Source organism: Carassius auratus, chromosome 14, assembly GCF_003368295.1.
Source record: "Carassius auratus strain Wakin chromosome 14, ASM336829v1, whole genome shotgun sequence".
Classification (NCBI taxonomy): Eukaryota; Metazoa; Chordata; class Actinopteri; order Cypriniformes; family Cyprinidae; genus Carassius; species Carassius auratus.
The window spans coordinates 11,707,549-11,729,118 of record NC_039256.1 but is presented as its reverse complement, the minus strand read 5'-3'; the positions used below and the strand labels follow the sequence as shown (position 1 = coordinate 11,729,118).

General features: G+C 40.1%; 1 protein-coding gene across 32 annotated transcripts in view; it reads left to right on the top strand.

Moving 5' to 3' along the window:
• The window catches only part of LOC113113621 (protocadherin gamma-A11-like), a 164,064-nt gene that overhangs the window by 98,842 nt on the left and 43,652 nt on the right, over positions 1-21,570 (top strand). The window contains exons 1-2 of one of the 32 annotated variants that reach the window (XM_026279967.1): positions 4,376-6,852; positions 17,846-17,886. The exons of 21 other annotated variants lie outside the window; for them this stretch is intronic. In XM_026279967.1, coding sequence (XP_026135752.1) covers positions 4,497-6,852; positions 17,846-17,886 — 2,397 coding nt within the window. In that variant the 5' untranslated portion in view covers positions 4,376-4,496. Of the gene's footprint in view, positions 1-804; positions 3,239-4,374; positions 6,897-7,782; positions 10,498-11,338; positions 14,333-15,176; positions 17,887-18,548; positions 21,236-21,570 lie in introns of those variants that run through there. 10 more of the 32 variants (XM_026279970.1, XM_026279946.1, XM_026279971.1 and 7 more) reach the window with 10 other exon arrangements.

The window sequence follows — 21,570 nt, the reverse complement described above, 5'->3', positions numbered from 1 at the left end:
TGAGGTCATTCTCAACAAAGTGACACTACACCCCATTGTGTCGTTTTAGATAGTTATCATACGATATATTAGTAACATTAATTGTTTAAAACCGTTGTGTTGAAAATGTCTTGATGCACTGACCATGGTGCTGAAACACTGTCAGTTGGATGTTCCTCCTTATGGCAGTCCGCTTTTCTCCCTTAAAGCGTTACAGTGTAGTTTTCTAATGTTGCTTTCATTTTACACATTTTTTTTTTTCGTAAATGTTTTTATCTTTCATATTTAAATAAAAAATTAATAATTATCATTATAGGCAAACATGACAATTTAAAGACTAACCGCACATTTCTTAGAAGTTTATTGCAGTCCAAATGTATGTTAATTAATATATTTCTAGTGTATATATTTAATATATTATTATTATATTATTATATCTGTGTATTTTTATTTTTTATTTTTAGATTTTATTTTAATTTGTCGCAATTGGAACATTAGACCTCTGAAATAATAATAAAAAAGGTTTACGTGTTATATTTTGCTGTACTTCATCAGACTGGACTCATAGTGCCGCTGTTGGTCAATATGTCAGTTTAGAGAGCAGATCTGCTGCAGTTCCACCCCCATCATCACCATATTATTAGAGAGAGACAGAAGCTGAGAGCACAGTCTGAGGATAAGAAAGAAGGCAAATCCCAGAAATAATGTATTGATTATAAAAAAAAATAGGATTTACAGACTTTTATTGCTACTTTTCACTTTGGATATTTTCATGATTTCCTCCAGTTTTTTTTTTTTTTTTTTTTTTTTGGATTATTCGTTTCCTGCCTTAATCTTCTCTTCCGTGGTCTTCTGCAAAATGTCGGAGAGAACAATGGCGCGGCAAGTACTGCTGTTTATTTGGTTTGTCTCTCTTAGTTCGGCTCTCGGGCAGGTCAGTTACTCCATTCCTGAGGAAATGGCCAAAGGCTCTTTAGTCGGGAACATAGCGCAGGATTTGGGTTTAGATTTAAAGAGACTGAAGTCGGGCAAAGCGCGTATTTATACAGGAGACAGCTCTGAATACATCGAGCTGAATAAAGAAAGAGGAGTCCTCCTTATCAAAGAGAGAATAGACCGAGAGGCGCTATGCGGACAGACAACGCCTTGCGCGCTACATTTTCAGATTATTCTCGAAAATCCTATGCAGTTGTACCGCGTTACAGTTGAGGTCACAGATATAAATGACAATGCACCGATGTTTAGTAAGAGTGAGATGACATTTGAAATAAACGAAATGTCTTTAGCAGGAGCCAGATTTATATTGGAGCGTGCCGTTGATCATGACGTCGGTGGAAATGGTCTGCAGAGTTATTCTTTAGAACCAACAGATAATTTTGTTTTGAAATTCCATAATCTCCCTGACGGAAATAAAGCAATCGAAATGGTTCTGCAAACGCCCTTAGATCGAGAGAAAAGAGATCATCTCTCTTTACTTTTAACAGCATTCGACGGAGGCGAGCCCCAGATGTCTGGTTCAATGAAGATACATATTAAAGTTTTAGATGCTAATGATAACGCCCCTGTGTGTTCACAATCCGTATACAAAACAAGCATATCTGAAAATTCTCCAAAAGGAACAGTTTTAACTACAGTTGATGCTTCTGATGCTGACCAAGGTTCAAATAGTAGAATATCATTCTCTATTTCAAGTACTGCGGACAAAGCGTCAGATATTTTTGAAATAGATCCTGATGCTGGTGTTGTAAAGCTTATTGGGTCTTTAGATTACGAAATAAGCAAGTATTATCAAATTGATGTGCAGGCACGAGATGAAGGCGGTCATACGGATTCGTGTAAAATCATTGTTGACGTTGTTGATACAAACGATAATAATCCCACTATTAATATTATTTCAAAATCAAGCCAGATATCAGAGGATTCGAAATCTGGCACTGTTTTAGCTATATTAAACATTCAAGATGTAGACTCGAATGAAAGCGGCAATGTTAATTGTCACTTAAATGAAAATGTTCCATTCGTCATTCAATCTTCGCCAGACGGGTTCTACAGTTTAGTCACAGATAGTGATTTAGACCGAGAGCGCGAGTCTGAGTATAACATCAGTGTGACGTGCGCTGATGAAGGCGTGCCCTCTCTCTCCAGCAGCGTCACTCTCTCCTTACAGATATCAGATGTGAATGATAACGCGCCTGTATTTGACAAGAGCTCATATGAGGCCTCTGTTCAAGAAAACAACACACCGGGTCTATCCATATTCACAGTCAGAGCCAGAGATGCAGATTTTAACCAGAATGCCCGTGTGTCTTACTTACTGGAGGACTCGTCGGTTAACGGAGTGCCCGTTTCCTCTTTAGTGTCCGTTAGTGCTGATAGTGGAGTCATACACGCAGTGCGATCTTTCGATTATGAGCAAATCAAAGATTTCCAGTTCCGCGTAAAAGCGCAGGACGGAGGCTCTCCTCCTCTCAGCAGCAACGTGAGCGTGAAAATAATTATTCGGGACCAGAATGACAACGCGCCTCAGGTTCTGTATCCGGTCCAGTCAGGCGCTTCTGTGGTGGCGGAAATAGTGCCTCGTTCTGCAGATGTGGGTTATCTGGTGACTAAAGTGGTGGCTGTTGATGTGGACTCTGGACAGAATGCCTGGCTCTCATATAAACTGCAGAAAGCCACAGACAGGGCGCTGTTTGAAGTGGGCTTACAGAATGGAGAAATAAGAACTGTGCGCCAAGTGACAGATAAAGATGCTGTGAAACAGAGACTCACTGTTGTAGTGGAGGACAACGGGCAGCCCTCTCGATCAGCTACAGTCAATGTTAACGTGGCGGTGGCGGACAGCTTCCCTGAAGTGCTCTCGGAGTTCACTGACCTTACGCACGACAAGGACTACAACGACAACCTGACTTTCTATCTGGTCTTGGCCTTGGCTGTAGTTTCGTTTCTCTTTATCGTGTCTATCATCGCCATCCTTTCAGTCAAATGCTACAGATGGAGACGCGAGCGGATGTTTTACAAATCTGGAGCAAATCTTCCAGTTATTCCTTATTATCCACCTCTTTACGCAGACGTAGGGGGCACAGGAACTTTACAGCACGTGTACAATTATGAGGTTTGCAGAACCACTGACTCCAGAAAGAGTGATCTGAAATACGGCAGACCTTGCAGTGAAAGCATCATTAGTCTGGACAGCAGCGGAACACAGACACTCACGCATGCGCAAAGGGAGAGAATGAAGTTTGACAATTGTGACGATCAGGTGAGAAATATTTTTGAAGCCAATATAATTTTTACTTCAGCTGTTGACAAAGTGACTGATTTTTTTCTGAAAAAATAAAAAAATAAATAATAATAATAGTTTCTGCAAATTTAAATTGTATGTGTATTCTGATCTCATTTTATAGTCTGGTCTGTTTTTATAGTTGTATATGTTATGCATTTATATCACAGTCAAATTATTAGTCTATTTTTTATTTGTATTTCTTTTTGTACAAGCAAGGAAAAAAATACTTTTTATTTTATTTTTTATTTTGAATTTTTTCCAGGCGTTTAATTTTTACTTTTTTCTTTATTATTATTTATTTATTTATTTATTGTGGTATATTACAGTCATATATTTATTCATTCATTTGACTTATTTATTTATTTGCATTTTAATTCTGAGGTATTATGTCACACTGTCACTGATATATAAGCTAGCGATTTAACATCATGTGGCATTTTACATTTTTATTCGTCCTATGCTTTGTTTATGTAAGAAACTTCTACTTCCCTGGCCATGGTCCTGAAATGCAGCTAGGCGGTCATTTTCGTCGTGGATTCTGATACGTCTTTTTTACAGCAGTCACTGTTTTTTGTTTTGTTTTGTTTTTAACTGCAGTTTGTCTGTCTATCCTCTTGTTCACAGTTAAATGTTTCAAGCTTTCATTCGTTTTTAGATCCTTGAAATCTGAATAATTGTATTTTATATATATATTCTCCCTGTATCTATGATCTATGGACAAGCGGATGAGGCCTGGTCAAAATACTAAGGGAACAATACATTTGTTAATTTTTATTTTTTTCATTAAATCTTATTTGCACAAACTCATTTAATAATTTTATCTCTTACATGTTTGTTCCATAGTAGATGTTTGCTAGTTCCATATTTCAGTACTTTGTTCTGTAAATTGCTTGCCTCCGATATTTGTGACAGAGAAAAATGGTATATTTTACATTTTCTGTACTTCATCAGACTGGACTCATAGTGCCGCTGTTGGTCAATATGTCAGTTTAGAGAGCAGATCTGCTGCAGTTCCACCCCCATCATCACCATATTATTAGAGAGAGACAGAAGCTGAGAGCACAGTCTGAGGAGGAGAGAGAAGACAAATCACAAAGATACGGTATTTAGTATACTTTTCTTTGAATTGAAGACTTTTTGTTAGTTCTCGTCACTTTGGATATACATGATTTCCTCCAGCTTCTTGGACTAATTTGTTTTGTGCGTGAATCTTCATTCCGTGGTCTTCTGCAAAATGTCGGAGAGAACAATGGTGCGGCAAGTACTGCTGTTTATTTGGTTTGTCTCTCTTAGTTCGGCTCTCGGGCAGGTCAGTTACTCCATTCCTGAGGAAATGGCCAAAGGCTCTTTAGTCGGGAACATAGCGCAGGATTTGGGTTTAGATGTAAAGAGACTGAAATCGGGTAAAGCGCGTATTTATACAGGAGACAGCGCTGAATACATCGAGCTGAATAAAGAAAGAGGAGTCCTCCTTATCAAAGAGAGAATAGACCGAGAGACGCTATGCGGACAGACAACGCCTTGCGCGCTACATTTTCAGATTATTCTCGAAAACCCGATGGAATTTTATTCTGTTACAGTGGAAGTAACAGATATAAATGACCATTCGCCATCTTTTAAACGAGCTGAGATGAAATTCAGAATTAGTGAGTCAGCTGCGACTGGGGCAGTTTTTGTTTTAGAGAGAGCAATGGATTTAGACGTCGGAATAAACGGCCTTCAGACTTATATATTAAAGCCTACAGATAATTTCTCTTTAAAATTACAGAGTCAGGCAGACGGTAGTATGCTAGTAGAAATGGTTCTTCAAAAACCTCTCGATCGTGAAAAGCAAGAACATTTGTCTTTGGTTCTGACAGCGATAGATGGAGGTGATCCACAATTGTCTGGTACTGCGCAGATACATATTACTGTTTTAGATGCCAATGATAATGCGCCTGTTTTTACACATAAAACATATAAAGCGAGTATCACAGAGAATGCTTCCAAAGGCACAGTTGTGACGATTGTGAGCGCTTCTGATTTGGATGAGGGACCTAACGGCAAAATTACATATGCTATTACAAATACCCTCGACGATGTTCCGGAGTTGTTTGAAATTAACGATACAAACGGTGAGGTGAGAGTAACAGGGAATATAGATTACGAGAAAGCTCGCCACTATCAAATTCCTGTGCAGGCCAGCGATGACGGGGGTCTGACTGATTCTTGTAAAATCGATGTGGATGTGATTGATATAAATGACAATAAACCACAGATAAACATCATGTCTAAATTAACCACAATATCAGAAAACTCTAATCCTGGAACTGTTGTAACAATGATAAACGCGCAAGACCCAGATGCAGGAGAAAACGGTAACATTTTTTGTTCAGTTAATGTGAACATTCCCTTTACTCTGAAGTCGACAAATGCTAATTTCTTCAGTTTAGTCACAGATGGTGATTTAGACCGAGAGCGCGAGTCTGAGTATAACATCAGTGTGACGTGCGCTGATGAAGGCGTGCCCTCTCTCTCCAGCAGCGTCACTCTCTCCTTACAGATATCAGATGTGAATGATAACGCGCCTGTATTTGACAAGAGCTCATATGAGGCCTCTGTTCAAGAAAACAACACACCGGGTCTTTCCATATTCACAGTCAGAGCCAGAGATGCAGATTTTAACCAGAATGCCCGTGTGTCTTACTTACTGGAGGACTCGTCTGTTAACGGAGTGCCTGTCTCCTCGTTAGTGTCCGTTAGTGCTGATAGTGGAGTCATACACGCAGTGCGATCTTTCGATTACGAGCAGATCAAAGATTTCCAGTTCCGCGTAAAAGCGCAGGACGGAGGCTCTCCTCCTCTCAGCAGCAACGTGAGCGTGAAAATAATTATTCAGGACCAGAATGACAACGCGCCTCAGGTTCTGTATCCGGTCCAGTCAGGCGCTTCTGTGGTGGCTGAAATAGTGCCTCGTTCTGCAGATGTGGGTTATCTGGTGACTAAAGTGGTGGCTGTTGATGTGGACTCTGGACAGAATGCCTGGCTCTCATATAAACTGCAGAAAGCCACAGACAGGGCGCTGTTTGAAGTGGGCTTACAGAATGGAGAAATAAGAACTGTGCGCCAAGTGACAGATAAAGATGCTGTGAAACAGAGACTCACTGTTGTAGTGGAGGACAACGGGCAGCCCTCTCGGTCAGCTACAGTCAATGTTAACGTGGCGGTGGCGGACAGCTTCCCTGAAGTGATCTCGGAGTTCACTGACTTTGCGCACGACAAGGACTACAACGACAACCTGACTTTCTATCTGGTCTTGGCCTTGGCTGTAGTTTCGTTTCTCTTTATCGTGTCTATCATCGCCATACTGTCAGTCAAATGCTACAGATGGAGACGCGAGCGGATGTTTTACAAATCTGGAGCGAATCTTCCAGTTATTCCGTATTATCCGCCTCTTTACGCAGACGTAGGGGGCACAGGAACTTTACAGCACGTGTACAATTATGAGGTTTGCAGAACCACTGACTCCAGAAAGAGTGATCTGAAATACGGCAGACCTTGCAGTGAAAGCATCATTAGTCTGGACAGCAGCGGAACACAGACACTCACACATGCGCAAAGAGGAAAATTGATTAATGAAGACTTTGATGATCAGGTGAGGTTTTTTATTTCTATATTTACACGTTGTGAAGCAGCATACAACACTTTGGTCTGCACATATATCCAATTTTACATATAATTTTTCGATCTTGTTGATACTCACTTAATTAGACTGTTATTTTTATGATGTAATCGTAGCTGTAGGTTGAATTATTTCCCTGCTTTTTATTTTCTCCTGTTAATGTTATTTTTATGTGAGGTGTATTTGCATTAATTATATAAATCGATTTTTTTATCGTTTATTTTTTTTTTTTTTTTTAACTGAAGATTCTCGTGTTGCTACGTTAAGGCCTTTTGCAGTCTTTGGAAGGATGATTATTTCAGGTGTTCCTGCTGTAATGTTAAGTGGTTTTATCTGCCTTAAACATATTTTACGGTTTTAAATCACAATGCGTTTTTAAGCCTGCTTTGAGGGTCTTTTTTATATATGTTTGTGATGACCAAATTAAAATGCATGGTAACTGGCCATGGTGCTGAAAGCTTCAGTCTTGGGTTTTGCTGCTTGCTTTTTTACCCTACCTCCGTTTGTTGAAGCGTACTGTATATTATACAACTTCTACGTCCTTCCAGTATCTCAATACCTTTATAAAATATTAAAAGTCTCATATTGGTTCACATTCATATATTTCACGTTTCTCTGTATTATTCAGTTAAGGGCACACACAAGTTTGTGCTAATTCAATATCAAGTCTTTTTTTTATTTCGTTTATTATTATTATTATTTACTTTTAAATTTGTTTAAAGAAAATCGTGCAATCATAACTAATTGTTAGATCAATGTATTTTCATTGATAGTTGCAGCGGTAGTATTTTTTATTATTTTTGCAACGTGGAATAATTCTAAAACGTCTTGTAGAGTAGAAAAAACTGCATCTATTTGGTGATTTCTGTACTTCATCAGACTGGACTCATAGTGCCGCTGTTGGTTAATATGTCAGTTTAGAGAGCAGATCTGCTGCAGTTCCACCCCCATCATCACCATATTATTAGAGAGAGACAGAAGCTGAGAGCACAGTCTGAGGAAGAGAGAAAAGGCAAATCACGGAAATACTGAGTTCATAATCCCCTTTTTTCTGGAATTACAGACACTTGTGTTAATTCTTGTCGCTTTGGAAATATACATAATTTCCTCCAGCTTCTTGGAATGATTGATTGATTTGTTTTCTACTTGAATCTTCTCTTCCGTGGTCTTCTGCAAAATGTCGGAGAGAACAATGGCGCGGCAAGTACTGCTGTTTATTTGGTTTGTCTCTCTTAGTTCGGCTCTCGGGCAGGTCAGTTACTCCATTCCTGAGGAAATGGCCAAAGGCTCTTTAGTCGGGAACATAGCGCAGGATTTGGGTTTAGATTTAAAGAGACTGAAATCGGGTAAAGCGCGTATTTATACAGGAGACAGCGCTGAATACATCGAGCTGAATAAAGAAAGAGGAGTCCTCCTTATCAAAGAGAGAATAGACCGAGAGACGCTATGCGGACAGACAACGCCTTGCGCGCTACATTTCCAGATCATTCTTGAAAACCCGATGGAATTTTACAGTGTAAATGTTGAAGTGCTTGATATAAATGACAACGCACCATTTTTTGAAAAAAATGAAATTTTATTCAAAATTAGCGAAACTGCATCAACTGGTACCAAATTTACGATAGAGCCTGCTAGAGATCTTGACGTTGGAATTAATGGTTTGCAGACCTACACATTAAAACCGACAGACAATTTTGCCTTGAAATTCAAGAGCCAGCCAGTGGGAGGACAAAATGTCGAAATGATTTTACAAAAGCCTCTAGATCGCGAGAAGCAGGAGCACATGTCTTTAACATTAACAGCTATTGACGGGGGAGATCCTCAAATGTCTGGTAATATTCAGATACATATTATTGTTTTAGATGTGAATGATAACGCTCCCGTTTTCACGCAGTCAGTTTATAAAACGTCTGTAACAGAAAATTCACCAAGAGGAACAATTGTGACGACAGTTAGTGCGTCGGATCCAGATCAAGGAGTAAACTGTGAAATAATCTACTCAATAACAAACACGTTAGATAAAGTTCGAGATATATTTGAAATTAACGAGACTGATGGCAAAGTACGGTTAATTGGTCTAGTTGATTATGAACAAGCTCGGAACTTTGAGATTCGTGTTCAAGCAAGTGATCATGGAGGCTTTACTGATTCGTGTAAGATTATAGTTGATGTAATTGATATCAATGATAATAAACCCTTGATCAATATAATGTCCAAAACAAACGTGATAGCTGAAAATTCTGCATCTGAGACGGTGGTAACGATGATAAATGTCCAGGATCTTGATTCAGGAGAAAATGGGAAAGTTCAGTGTTCAGTTATTGAGAACATCCCTTTTACTTTAAAGTCGTCAAATGTCAATTTCTTCAGTTTAGTCACAGATGGTGATTTAGACCGAGAGCGCGAGTCTGAGTATAACATCAGTGTGACGTGCGCTGATGAAGGCGTGCCATCTCTCTCCAGCAGCGTCACTCTCTCCTTACAGATATCAGATGTGAATGATAACGCGCCTGTCTTTGACAAGAGCTCATATGAGGCCTCTGTTCAAGAAAACAACACACCGGGTCTTTCCATATTCACAGTCAGAGCCAGAGATGCAGATTTTAACCAGAATGCCCGTGTGTCTTACATACTGGAGGACTCTTCGGTTAACGGAGTGCCTGTCTCCTCGTTAGTGTCCGTTAGTGCTGATAGTGGAGTCATACACGCAGTGCGATCTTACGATTACGAGCAGATCAAAGATTTCCAATTCCGCGTAAAAGCGCAGGACGGAGGCTCTCCTCCTCTCAGCAGTAACGTGAGCGTGAAAATAACGATTCAGGACCAGAATGACAACGCGCCTCAGGTTCTGTATCCGGTCCAGTCAGGCGCTTCTGTGGTGGCTGAAATAGTGCCTCGTTCTGCAGATGTGGGTTATCTGGTGACTAAAGTGGTGGCTGTTGATGTGGACTCTGGACAGAATGCCTGGCTCTCATATAAACTGCAGAAAGCCACAGACAGGGCGCTGTTTGAAGTGGGCTTACAGAATGGAGAAATAAGAACTGTGCGCCAAGTGACAGATAAAGATGCTGTGAAACAGAGACTCACTGTTGTAGTGGAGGACAACGGGCAGCCCTCTCGATCAGCTACAGTCAATGTTAACGTGGCGGTGGCGGACAGCTTCCCTGAAGTGCTCTCGGAGTTCACTGACTTTACGCACGACAAGGACTACAACGACAACCTGACTTTCTATCTGGTCTTGGCCTTGGCTGTAGTTTCGTTTCTCTTTATCGTGTCTATCATCGCCATCCTGTCAGTCAAATGCTACAGATGGAGACGCGAGCGGATGTTTTACAAATCAGGAGCGAATCTTCCAGTTATTCCGTATTATCCGCCTCTTTACGCAGACGTAGGGGGCACAGGAACTTTACAGCACGTGTACAATTATGAGGTTTGCAGAACCACTGACTCCAGAAAGAGTGATCTGAAATACGGCAGACCTTGCAGTGAAAGCATCATTAGTCTGGACAGCAGCGGAACACAGACACTCACGCATGCGCAAAGAGAGACACTGAACTTTGGTGATTGTGATAAGGTAAGAAATATTTTTAAAGGCTAATTTATTTTGATATATATTGGATATGCAACGTTGTATCTCATAATTTATTATTTTTGCTTTACCTGTTGATAGTATCCCTGATTAGTTTTCTGAAAATAATTAGTTTCTGTGATTAAGTATAGTTGATGATAATAAAAAATATATATATATATATATATATATATATATATATATATATATATATATATTTAATACATTTTAGTAGTTGACAATGTGTCTATCTTTCATAGCTCAGTTGCAGTTTGATATATTTCGCTTCGTTTTGATAATTTGTGGATGGTAGAGTTTTTACTTGTGACACAGAGTCTGAGTCTGTTATTTTCTGCCTTTCTATTACTCAAATTATTATACTCTCTTTTAATTATCTTATTTATCCTTTTGTACATCTCTTTTTTTTTAGCAAGAAAAAAATAAGAACAAATTGTGCGTTAAGTATAAGTTTTTTATATAATTTGGTTTTTATCTTTTGTTTATTTGGTTTAATTTTTCGTCCGGCCGGTGTAAAATGGCACGCTGTCACTGATATATAGACTAGCGATTTAACATGCAATTGCATTTTCAGTTTTGTTATTTGACCTTAACTTTTATTTTATTTCATTTTATTTTATTTTTTGCACGACTGTTATACTTGACACTGTCATGAAATGAAAAACTACAGTTTCGCTGACCATGGTCCTGAAATCTAACAAGGCTTACAATTTACCCATGTATTCTGATGCATCTACAGCAGTTTTTTTTTTTTGTTTGTTTGTTTTTTTTTTGTTTTTTTTTTTTACTGCAGTCTGTCAATCTGTCCTCCTGTTAACAATTAAGCGATACAACGTGTCAGTTTTCAACAGTTTTCAGACGTGTTCAGTTGTATTTTAGATATTTCTTCCTCTCTGATCAATAGACACGTGGATAGGGCCTGATCAAAACACTGAAGGAAGGAGGAATTTACTTAAAGTTTTGCCCTTAAATGTTATTTACACACACTCATACAATCATTTTTATCTCTTTGATGTTTGTATGGTAATAGATATTTGCTAGTTTTATACTGAAGTACTTTGTTAAGGAAATTGCTTTTTTAGACTTGTCTGACACAGAGACAAATGTTTATTCATTTTAAGTTTTCTGTACTTCATCAGACTGGACTCATAGTGCCGCTGTTGGTTAATATGTCAGTTTAGAGAGCAGATCTGCTGCAGTTCCACCCCCATCATCACCATATTATTAGAGAGAGACAGAAGCTGAGAGCACAGTCTGAGGAAGGAGAGAGAATACAAATCACAAAGATACTGTATTTAATATACTTTTCTTTGACTTGAAGACTTTTTGTTAGTTCTCGTCACTTTGGATATACATGATTTCCTACAGCTTCTTGGACTAATTTGTTTTGTGCGTGAATCTTCATTCCGTGGTCTTCTGCAAAATGTCGGACAGAACAATGGCGCGGCAAGTACTGCTGTTTATTTGGTTTGTCTCTCTCAGTTCGGCTCTCGGGCAGGTCAGTTACTCCATTCCTGAGGAAATGGCCAAAGGCTCTTTAGTCGGGAACATAGCGCAGGATTTGGGTTTAGATTTAAAGAGACTGAAATCGGGTAAAGCGCGTATTTACACAGGAGACAGCTCTGAATACATCGAGCTGAATAAAGAAAGAGGAGTCCTCCTTATCAAAGAGAGAATAGACCGAGAGGCGCTATGCGGACAGACAACGCCTTGCGCGCTACATTTTCAGATTACCTTGGAAAACCCGATGGAGTTTTATAGCATAACAGTTGAGATTATAGATGTAAATGACAACGCTCCTGTTTTTGCAGCCAAAGAGATAAAATTTGATATAAGTGAATCATCTCCGACAGGATCTAAATTTGTTTTAGAGACAGCAGTGGATGATGACGTTGGCTTAAACAGCGTACAGGGCTATTCATTACATCCCGCGGATCATTTTATTTTAAAAACTCAAGATATGCCGGATGGTAGCAAAAATGTTGAAATGATTTTACAAAAACCTTTAGATCGAGAAAAACAAGAGCACATTTCACTTTTACTCACTGCTGTGGACGGGGGAGACCCACAGATGTCTGGAACAATTCCGATTATAATCACAATTGAGGACATAAATGATAACGCGCCAGTTTGCTTACTGTCTGTTTATAAGACGAGCGTTGCAGAAAACTCTCCAAAGGGTGCAATTTTAACTACAGTTCAAGCATCAGATGCTGACCAAGGACAGAATGGTAAAATAGAATATCATATTTCGAAATCTTCTCGTGGCACCACTAACCTCTTTGAAATTGATGGAAATGATGGCGTTTTAAAGTTATCTGGCGATTTAGACTATGAAAGAGTTAAACATTATCAAATTGACGTTCAAGCAAGAGACCCTGGGCGTCACTCTGACACATGTAAAGTGATTGTTGATGTAATTGATGTGAATGACAACAAACCAGTAATTAATATAATGTCAAAATCAAACACTCTTTCCGAAGATTCAAAACCAGACACCGTTGTGACTATGCTGAATGTCCAAGACTCAGATTCTGGTGAGAATGGAAAAGTCCAATGCTCCATTAATGATGATATCCCTTTTAAGCTGAAGTCCTCAAATGCCAATTTCTTCAGTTTAGTCACAGATGGTGATTTAGACCGAGAGCGCGAGTCTGAGTATAACATCAGTGTGACGTGCGCTGATGAAGGCGTGCCCTCTCTCTCCAGCAGCGTCACTCTCTCCTTAAAGTTATCAGATGTGAATGATAACGCTCCTGTCTTTGACAAGAGCTCATTTGAGGCCTCTGTTCAGGAGAACAACACACCGGGTCTTTCCATATTCACAGTCAGAGCCAGAGACGCAGATTTTAACCAGAATGCCCGTGTGTCTTACATACTGGAGGACTCGTCGGTTAACGGAGTGCCTGTCTCCTCGTTAGTGTCCGTTAGCGCTGATAGTGGAGTCATACACGCAGTGCGATCTTTCGATTACGAGCAGATCAAAGATTTCCAATTCCGCGTAAAAGCGCAGGACGGAGGCTCTCCTCCTCTCAGCAGCAACGTGAGCGTGAAAATAACGATTCAGGACCAGAATGACAACGCGCCTCAGGTTCTGTATCCGGTCCAGTCAGGCGCTTCTGTGGTGGCGGAAATAGTGCCTCGTTCTGCAGATGTGGGTTATCTGGTGACTAAAGTGGTGGCTGTTGATGTGGACTCTGGACAGAATGCCTGGCTCTCATATAAAGTGCAGAAAGCCACAGACAGGGCGCTGTTTGAAGTGGGCTTACAGAATGGAGAAATAAGAACTGTGCGCCAAGTGACAGATAAAGATGCTGTGAAACAGAGACTCACTGTTGTAGTGGAGGACAACGGGCAGCCCTCTCGATCAGCTACAGTCAATGTTAACGTGGCGGTGGCGGACAGCTTCCCTGAAGTGCTCTCGGAGTTCACTGACTTTACGCACGACAAGGACTACAACGACAACCTGACTTTCTATCTGGTCTTGGCCTTGGCTGTAGTTTCGTTTCTCTTTATCGTGTCTATCATTGCCATACTGTCAGTCAAATGCTACAGGTGGAGACGCGAGCGGATGTTTTACAAATCTGGAGCGAATCTTCCAGTTATTCCGTATTATCCGCCTCTTTACGCAGACGTAGGGGGCACAGGAACTTTACAGCACGTGTACAATTATGAGGTTTGCAGAACCACTGACTCCAGAAAGAGTGATCTGAAATACGGCAGACCTTGCAGTGAAAGCATCATTAGTCTGGAAAGCAGCGGAAAACAGACACTCACGCATGCGCAGAGAGGAACATTGATTAATGAAGACTTTGATGATCAGGTGAGATTTTTTTTTTTTTAACTAATTTAATCGGCATTTAAAATGTTTGTTTCTCATGATTTGTCATTTTTGCTTCAACTGTTGAACTGATTACTTTTCTGAAACGAATCGTTTCTGCAATTCTGACAAACGGACTTATTATTATTATTTTACTATTAGTATGGTTTGGTAATTTTGTGTAGTTTTCTGCAGTTCTGTTACTCGGGTAATTATGTATTTTTTATTTATACATTTTTCCTTTAGATACGTCAAGTAGAGTTACTTTCTGTATTTTCTTATAAAATCGAACTATTGTTATTATCGTCATTATTATTGCATATTTATTTAATAATTAATGTCATTGTGATTTTTTTTTTTTTCACTCAAGTCTCATTGTCATGTAAAATGGAACTTCAGTTTCCCTGACCATGGTCCTGAAATACAGCAAAGCGTTCATTTGCCCTCATGATGCATCTCTTTACCTCGTGGTTTTTTTTTTTTTTTTTTTTTTTTCTTTCAGCAGCTAATCGGTCTGTCTTCCTGTTCATGTTTAAACTATCCATTCTTTCATTACTATTTCGTTTACTTTGCATGTGATTAATTGTATTTTATATGTTTCCCACTGTCTCTCTGATCAGAGAACACATAGGTAAGACCTGATCAAAACACTGAGGGAACAATACATTTATTTGTTTCAAGATTTTTATAAAATCTTATTTACACAAACGCATACAATAGTTTTATATAATAAAAATTTGAATTACAATTGATATTTGCTAGTTTATATATTTATAAATATATACGACTTTTAGTAAATTGCTTTTCTCGGATGTGTCTGTCACTAAATTAAAAGTTTATTATATTTACGTTTTCTGCAGTTAATCAGAATGGACTCATAGTGCCGCTGTTGGTCAATATGTCAGTTTAGAGATCAGATCTGCTGCAGTTCCACCCCCATCATCACCATATTATTAGAGAGAGACAGAAGCTGAGAGCACAGTCTGAGGAAGAGAGAAAAGGCAAATCACGGAAATACTGAGTTCATAATCCCCTTTTTTCTGGAATTACAGACACTTGTGTTAATTCTTGTCGCTTTGGAAATATACATAATTTCCTCCAGCTTCTTGGAATGATTGATTGATTTGTTTTCTACTTGAATCTTCTCTTCCATGGTCTTCTGCAAAATGTCGGAGAGAACAATGGCGCGGCAAGTACTGCTGTTTATTTGGTTTGTCTCTCTTAGTTCGGCTCTCGGGCAGGTCAGTTACTCCATTCCTGAGGAAATGGCCAAAGGCTCTTTAGTCGGGAACATAGCGCAGGATTTGGGTTTAGATTTAAAGAGACTGAAATCGGGTAAAGCGCGTATTTACACAGGAGACAGCGCTGAATACATCGAGCTGAATAAAGAAAGAGGAGTCCTCCTTATCAAAGAGAGAATAGACCGAGAGGCGCTATGCGGACAGACAACGCCTTGCGCGCTACATTTTCAGATTATTCTTGAAAACCCGATGCAACTATACAGAGTAACAGTTGAGATACAAGACATTAACGATAACGCCCCTATTTTCAGCCTTAATGAAATGAAATTTGAAATCAGCGAACTGGCTCAGACTGGAGCTAAATTTGATTTGGAGACTGCAGTTGACACCGATGTGGGATTGAATGGTCTTCAAAGATATACTTTGAAACCAAGTGACAATTTTGTTGTGAAAACGCAAAGTTTGGCCGATGGTAGTAAAGCTGTAGAAATGGTTTTACAGAAACCACTTGATCGTGAAAAACAAGACCATATTTCTTTATTGTTAACAGCAGTCGATGGCGGCGAGGTGCAAATGTCAGGCACAATGCTGATACACATTACAGTTTTAGATGCGAATGACAACGCGCCTGTTTGCAGTCAGTCGGTATACAAAGCCAGTATAGCAGAGAACTCCGCAAAAGGCACCGTGTTGACCACAGTCAGCGCGTCAGACGCAGATCAGGGTTCTAATGGCGTCGTTACTTATTCGTTATCTTCAGCAGCGTCCGCAACTCTATTTGACATTGGCCAATATGACGGCGTTCTCCGATTAACTGGTAATATTGACTACGAAAAAAACAAACATTATCAGATAGCGATTCAAGCTAGTGATCAAGGAGGACATACTGATTCTTGTAAAGTAATTATTGACGTCACAGATACGAACGACAATAAGCCAGTCATCAGTATAATGTCAAAATCAAATGACATTTCAGAAAATTCCCCACCAGGAACAGTTGTAGCGATGATGAACATACAAGACGCTGACACAAATCAAAATGGAATCGTAAAATGTGATTTAAATGAAAACATTCCTTTTATCATCCATTCTTCATCTGACGGCTTTTACAGCCTCCTTACAGATGGTGATTTAGATCGAGAGCGCGAGTCTGAGTATAACATCAGTGTGACGTGCGCTGATGAAGGCGTGCCCTCTCTCTCCAGCAGCGTCACTCTCTCCTTACAGATATCAGATGTGAATGATAACGCGCCTGTATTTGACAAGAGCTCATATGAGGCCTCTGTTCAAGAAAACAACACACCGGGTCTTTCCATATTCACAGTCAGAGCCAGAGACGCAGATTTTAACCAGAATGCCCGTGTGTCTTACATACTGGAGGACTCGTCGTTTAACGGAGTGCCCGTCTCCTCGTTAGTGTCCGTTAGTGCTGATAGTGGAGTCATACACGCAGTGCGATCTTTCGATTATGAGCAAATCAAAGATTTCCAGTTCCGCGTAAAAGCGCAGGACGGAGGCTCTCCTCCTCTCAGCAGCAACGTGAGCGTGAAAATAACGATTCAGGACCAGAATGACAACGCGCCTCAGGTTCTGTATCCGGTCCAGTCAGGCGCTTCTGTGGTGGCTGAAATAGTGCCTCGTTCTGCAGATGTGGGTTATCTGGTGACTAAAGTGGTGGCTGTTGATGTGGACTCTGGACAGAATGCCTGGCTCTCATATAAACTGCAGAAAGCCACAGACAGGGCGCTGTTTGAAGTGGGCTTACAGAATGGAGAAATAAGAACTGTGCGCCAAGTGACAGATAAAGATGCTGTGAAACAGAGACTCACTGTTGTAGTGGAGGACAACGGGCAGCCCTCTCGATCAGCTACAGTCAATGTTAACGTGGCGGTGGCGGACAGCTTCCCTGAAGTGATCTCGGAGTTCACTGACTTTACGCACGACAAGGACTACAACGACAACCTGACTTTCTATCTGGTCTTGGCCTTGGCTGTAGTTTCGTTTCTCTTTATCGTGTCTATCATCGCCATCCTGTCAGTCAAATGCTACAGATGGAGACGTGAGCGGATGTTTTACAAATCTGGAGCGAATCTTCCAGTTATTCCGTATTATCCACCTCTTTACGCAGACGTAGGGGGCACAGGAACTTTACAGCACGTGTACAATTATGAGGTTTGCAGAACCACTGACTCCAGAAAGAGTGATCTGAAATACGGCAGACCTTGCAGTGAAAGCATCATTAGTCTGGACAGCAGCGGAACACAGACACTCACACATGCGCAAATGGAGACACTGAACTTTGATGATTCCGATAAGGTGAGGTTTACTATTTTTGTATAGTAGGTGTAACTTTTTTGCTTCTTTTCTTTTTTTACCTCCTCTTTACATTTTATAGGAATATTTTTAACAGACTTTTAGATATTTTTCTTTTTCAAGAAATTCATACCCATATTTATGAAAAGAGTAACGGTTTTATGCTTTTGTTTGTTATTATTGTTGTTGTTATTCAACATCTCTAAGCAAGTTGTAAATAAGCAGTCAGCGTTCTCAAATGAATGATGCAGTCGTTTCGCTGTCCAAGGTGCTGAATCAATATCTGTTGCCTTCGTTTCATCTTTCTTCTCAGCAAGCATGTGCTCTGGCATACCAAATGCTATTTAATAATAATATGCTGATGTCCTGTAGTGTAAAATTTGTATTGTTGAATTCGCATTGCTTTTGCCTGGCAATAGATAATTTTGTCCGTTTGATTAAATACTGGACTTTTTAATCATTCTCAAACTAACACGTTGTGATTGTTGAACAGATTTTGTTACAGTTACATATATTGACAAATTTAGATTTTTTTTTCATTATAAAACAAATAGAAATTCAGGTTTTAATTTTGTGTTTTTATTATTCTATCTCGCTGCGTATATATCTTTTGAGTATCTGCATTTTATATATAAATTAGGTGTATTTCTGCAGTAGCTCAAATTGGTCTCAGAGTGCCGCTATTTGTTAGGGAGATGCGACTGAGTGCGCATTATTCCAGTAATACCGCCCTCTCAAACTACGTTTAAGGAGGAGGAGGCTGAGGAGTCTGCATAATGCACATGCGGGGACATAACACAGAAGACGTCGACGCTATAATATAATCACCTATGGATCCATGTTTAGACGTTGTCTTAGAAATTATCCAATAGATTTAGATTTATTCCTTTTGGAATCTGGACATACTGAGACTCTGAACTGGATACACCGTGACTTCGTTTATTTGCACTTAAGAAAAATGTCGGAGAGAACAATGGCGCGGCAAGTACTGCTGTTTATTTGGTTTGTCTCTCTCAGTTCGGCTCTCGGGCAGGTCAGTTACTCCATTCCTGAGGAAATGGCCAAAGGCTCTTTAGTCGGGAACATAGCGCAGGATTTGGGTTTAGATTTAAAGAGACTGAAATCGGGTAAAGCGCGTATTTATACAGGAGACAGCTCTGAATACATCGAGCTGAATAAAGAAAGAGGAGTCCTCCTTATCAAAGAGAGAATAGACCGAGAGGCGCTATGCGGACAGACAACGCCTTGCGCGCTACATTTACAGATTATTCTCGACAATCCTATGGAACTGTTTAGGGTAACTGTCGAAATTACAGACATAAATGACAATTCTCCTGTTTTTAAAAGAGATGAGAGACGATTTGAGATAAGCGAATCAGCAATTGTAGGATCAAAATTCATGCTGGAGAAAGCGATGGATGCAGACATTGGTGCAAATGACCTACAAAGCTATTTTCTACAACCTACTGATCATTTTAATTTAAAACTTCATGGTCAGAGTGATGGGAGTAAAAAGGTGGAAATGATTCTGCAAAAGCCTTTAGACAGAGAAAAACAAGAAAACATGTCTCTGATATTAACTGCAATAGATGGCGGAGAACCTCCGAAATCAGGAACTGTTCAGATTCATGTTACAGTGCTTGATATAAACGATAATGCTCCAGTTTTTACTAAGCCTATATATAAAGCGATAATTACAGAAAACTCCCAGAGTGGCACGCCACTTATCACTGTTAGTGCTTCTGATTCAGATAAAGGGACAAATGGAGATGTCAGTTATTTAATTGCAAACAGTGACGGTGTATCTGACATTTTTCATATTGATGAAAATGGATTGGTGACGTTAGTCGGAAAAACTGACTTTGAAACATCTAAACATTACCAAATTGATATAGAAGCAGTAGATAATGGCGGACTGTCTGATTCTAGCAAAATAATGGTCGACGTGATTGATATAAATGATAACGCTCCCGTCATCACAGTTATGTCCAAATCTAATGCAATACCTGAAGACTCTCCACAGAGTACTGTGACTGCAATTGTCAATGTTAACGATCCGGATTCTGACAGTAATGGACAAGTTCATTGCAGTGTAAATGAAAACATTCCTTTTACAATCAAATCAACTACTAATGGATTTTATAGTATTGTGACAGACAGTGATTTAGACCGAGAGCGCGAGACTGAGTATAACATCAGTGTGACGTGCGCTGATGAAGGCGTGCCCTCTCTCTCCAGCAGCGTCACTCTCTCCTTACAGATATCAGATGTGAATGATAACGCGCCTGTATTTGACAAGAGCTCATATGAGGCCTCTGTTCAAGAAAACAACGCACCGGGTCTTTCCATATTCACAGTCAGAGCCAGAGATGCAGATTTTAAACAGAATGCCCGTGTGTCTTACATACTGGAGGACTCGTCGGTTAACGGAGTGCCCGTCTCCTCTTTAGTGTCCGTTAGTGCTGATAGTGGAGTCATACACGCAGTGCGATCTTTCGATTACGAGCAGATCAAAGATTTCCAGTTCCGTGTAAAAGCGCAGGACGGAGGCTCTCCTCCTCTCAGCAGCAACGTGAGCGTGAAAATAATGATTCAGGACCAGAATGACAACGCGCCTCAGGTTCTGTATCCGGTCCAGTCAGGCGCTTCTGTGGTGGCTGAAATAGTGCCTCGTTCTGCAGATGTGGGTTATCTGGTGACTAAAGTGGTGGCTGTTGATGTGGACTCTGGACAGAATGCCTGGCTCTCATATAAACTGCAGAAAGCCACAGACAGGGCGCTGTTTGAAGTGGGCTTACAGAATGGAGAAATAAGAACTGTGCGCCAAGTGACAGATAAAGATGCTGTGAAACAGAGACTCACTGTTGTAGTGGAGGACAACGGGCAGCCCTCTCGATCAGCTACAGTCAATGTTAACGTGGCGGTGGCGGACAGCTTCCCTGAAGTGCTCTCGGAGTTCACCGACTTTACGCACGACAAGGACTACAACGACAACCTGACTTTCTATCTGGTCTTGGGCTTGGCTGTAGTTTCGTTTCTCTTTATCGTGTCTATCATCGCCATCCTGTCAGTCAAATGCTACAGATGGAGACGCGAGCGGATGTTTTACAAATCTGGAGCGAATCTTCCAGTTATTCCGTATTATCCGCCTCTTTACGCAGACGTAGGGGGCACAGGAACTTTACAGCACGTGTACAATTATGAGGTTTGCAGAACCACTGACTCCAGAAAGAGTGATCTGAAATACGGCAGACCTTGCAGTGAGAGCATCATTAGTCTGGACAGCAGCGGAACACAGACACTCACGCATGCGCAGAGAGAGAGACTGAACTTCGATGATTGTGAGGATCAGGTGAGAATTATTTTATAGCCATTTTTTTTTATTCAAATTTCTTCAGTGTTCCTCATATTCGTTGTCTTTATTTTTTTTTTGAAATGTTACCAAGGTAGTGTCATGACGTTTTTGCTATACTATGAAATCTTTAAATCAATCGTTACATTGTTTTGTATTGAACGGCTATTTTCTAAGCATGTCTTCCCGTTTGTATTGGTGCGCCCTGTAAGAAATTTGTTATAACAATCTGTAAGTAGAAAGAAAGAAAGAAAAATGATGAAAGAAAGAAAAAAGCGAAATGGCACCCTGTGGTTGCAGGTACGAGTTTTCTTATCATTCAGAGCTGCAAACTG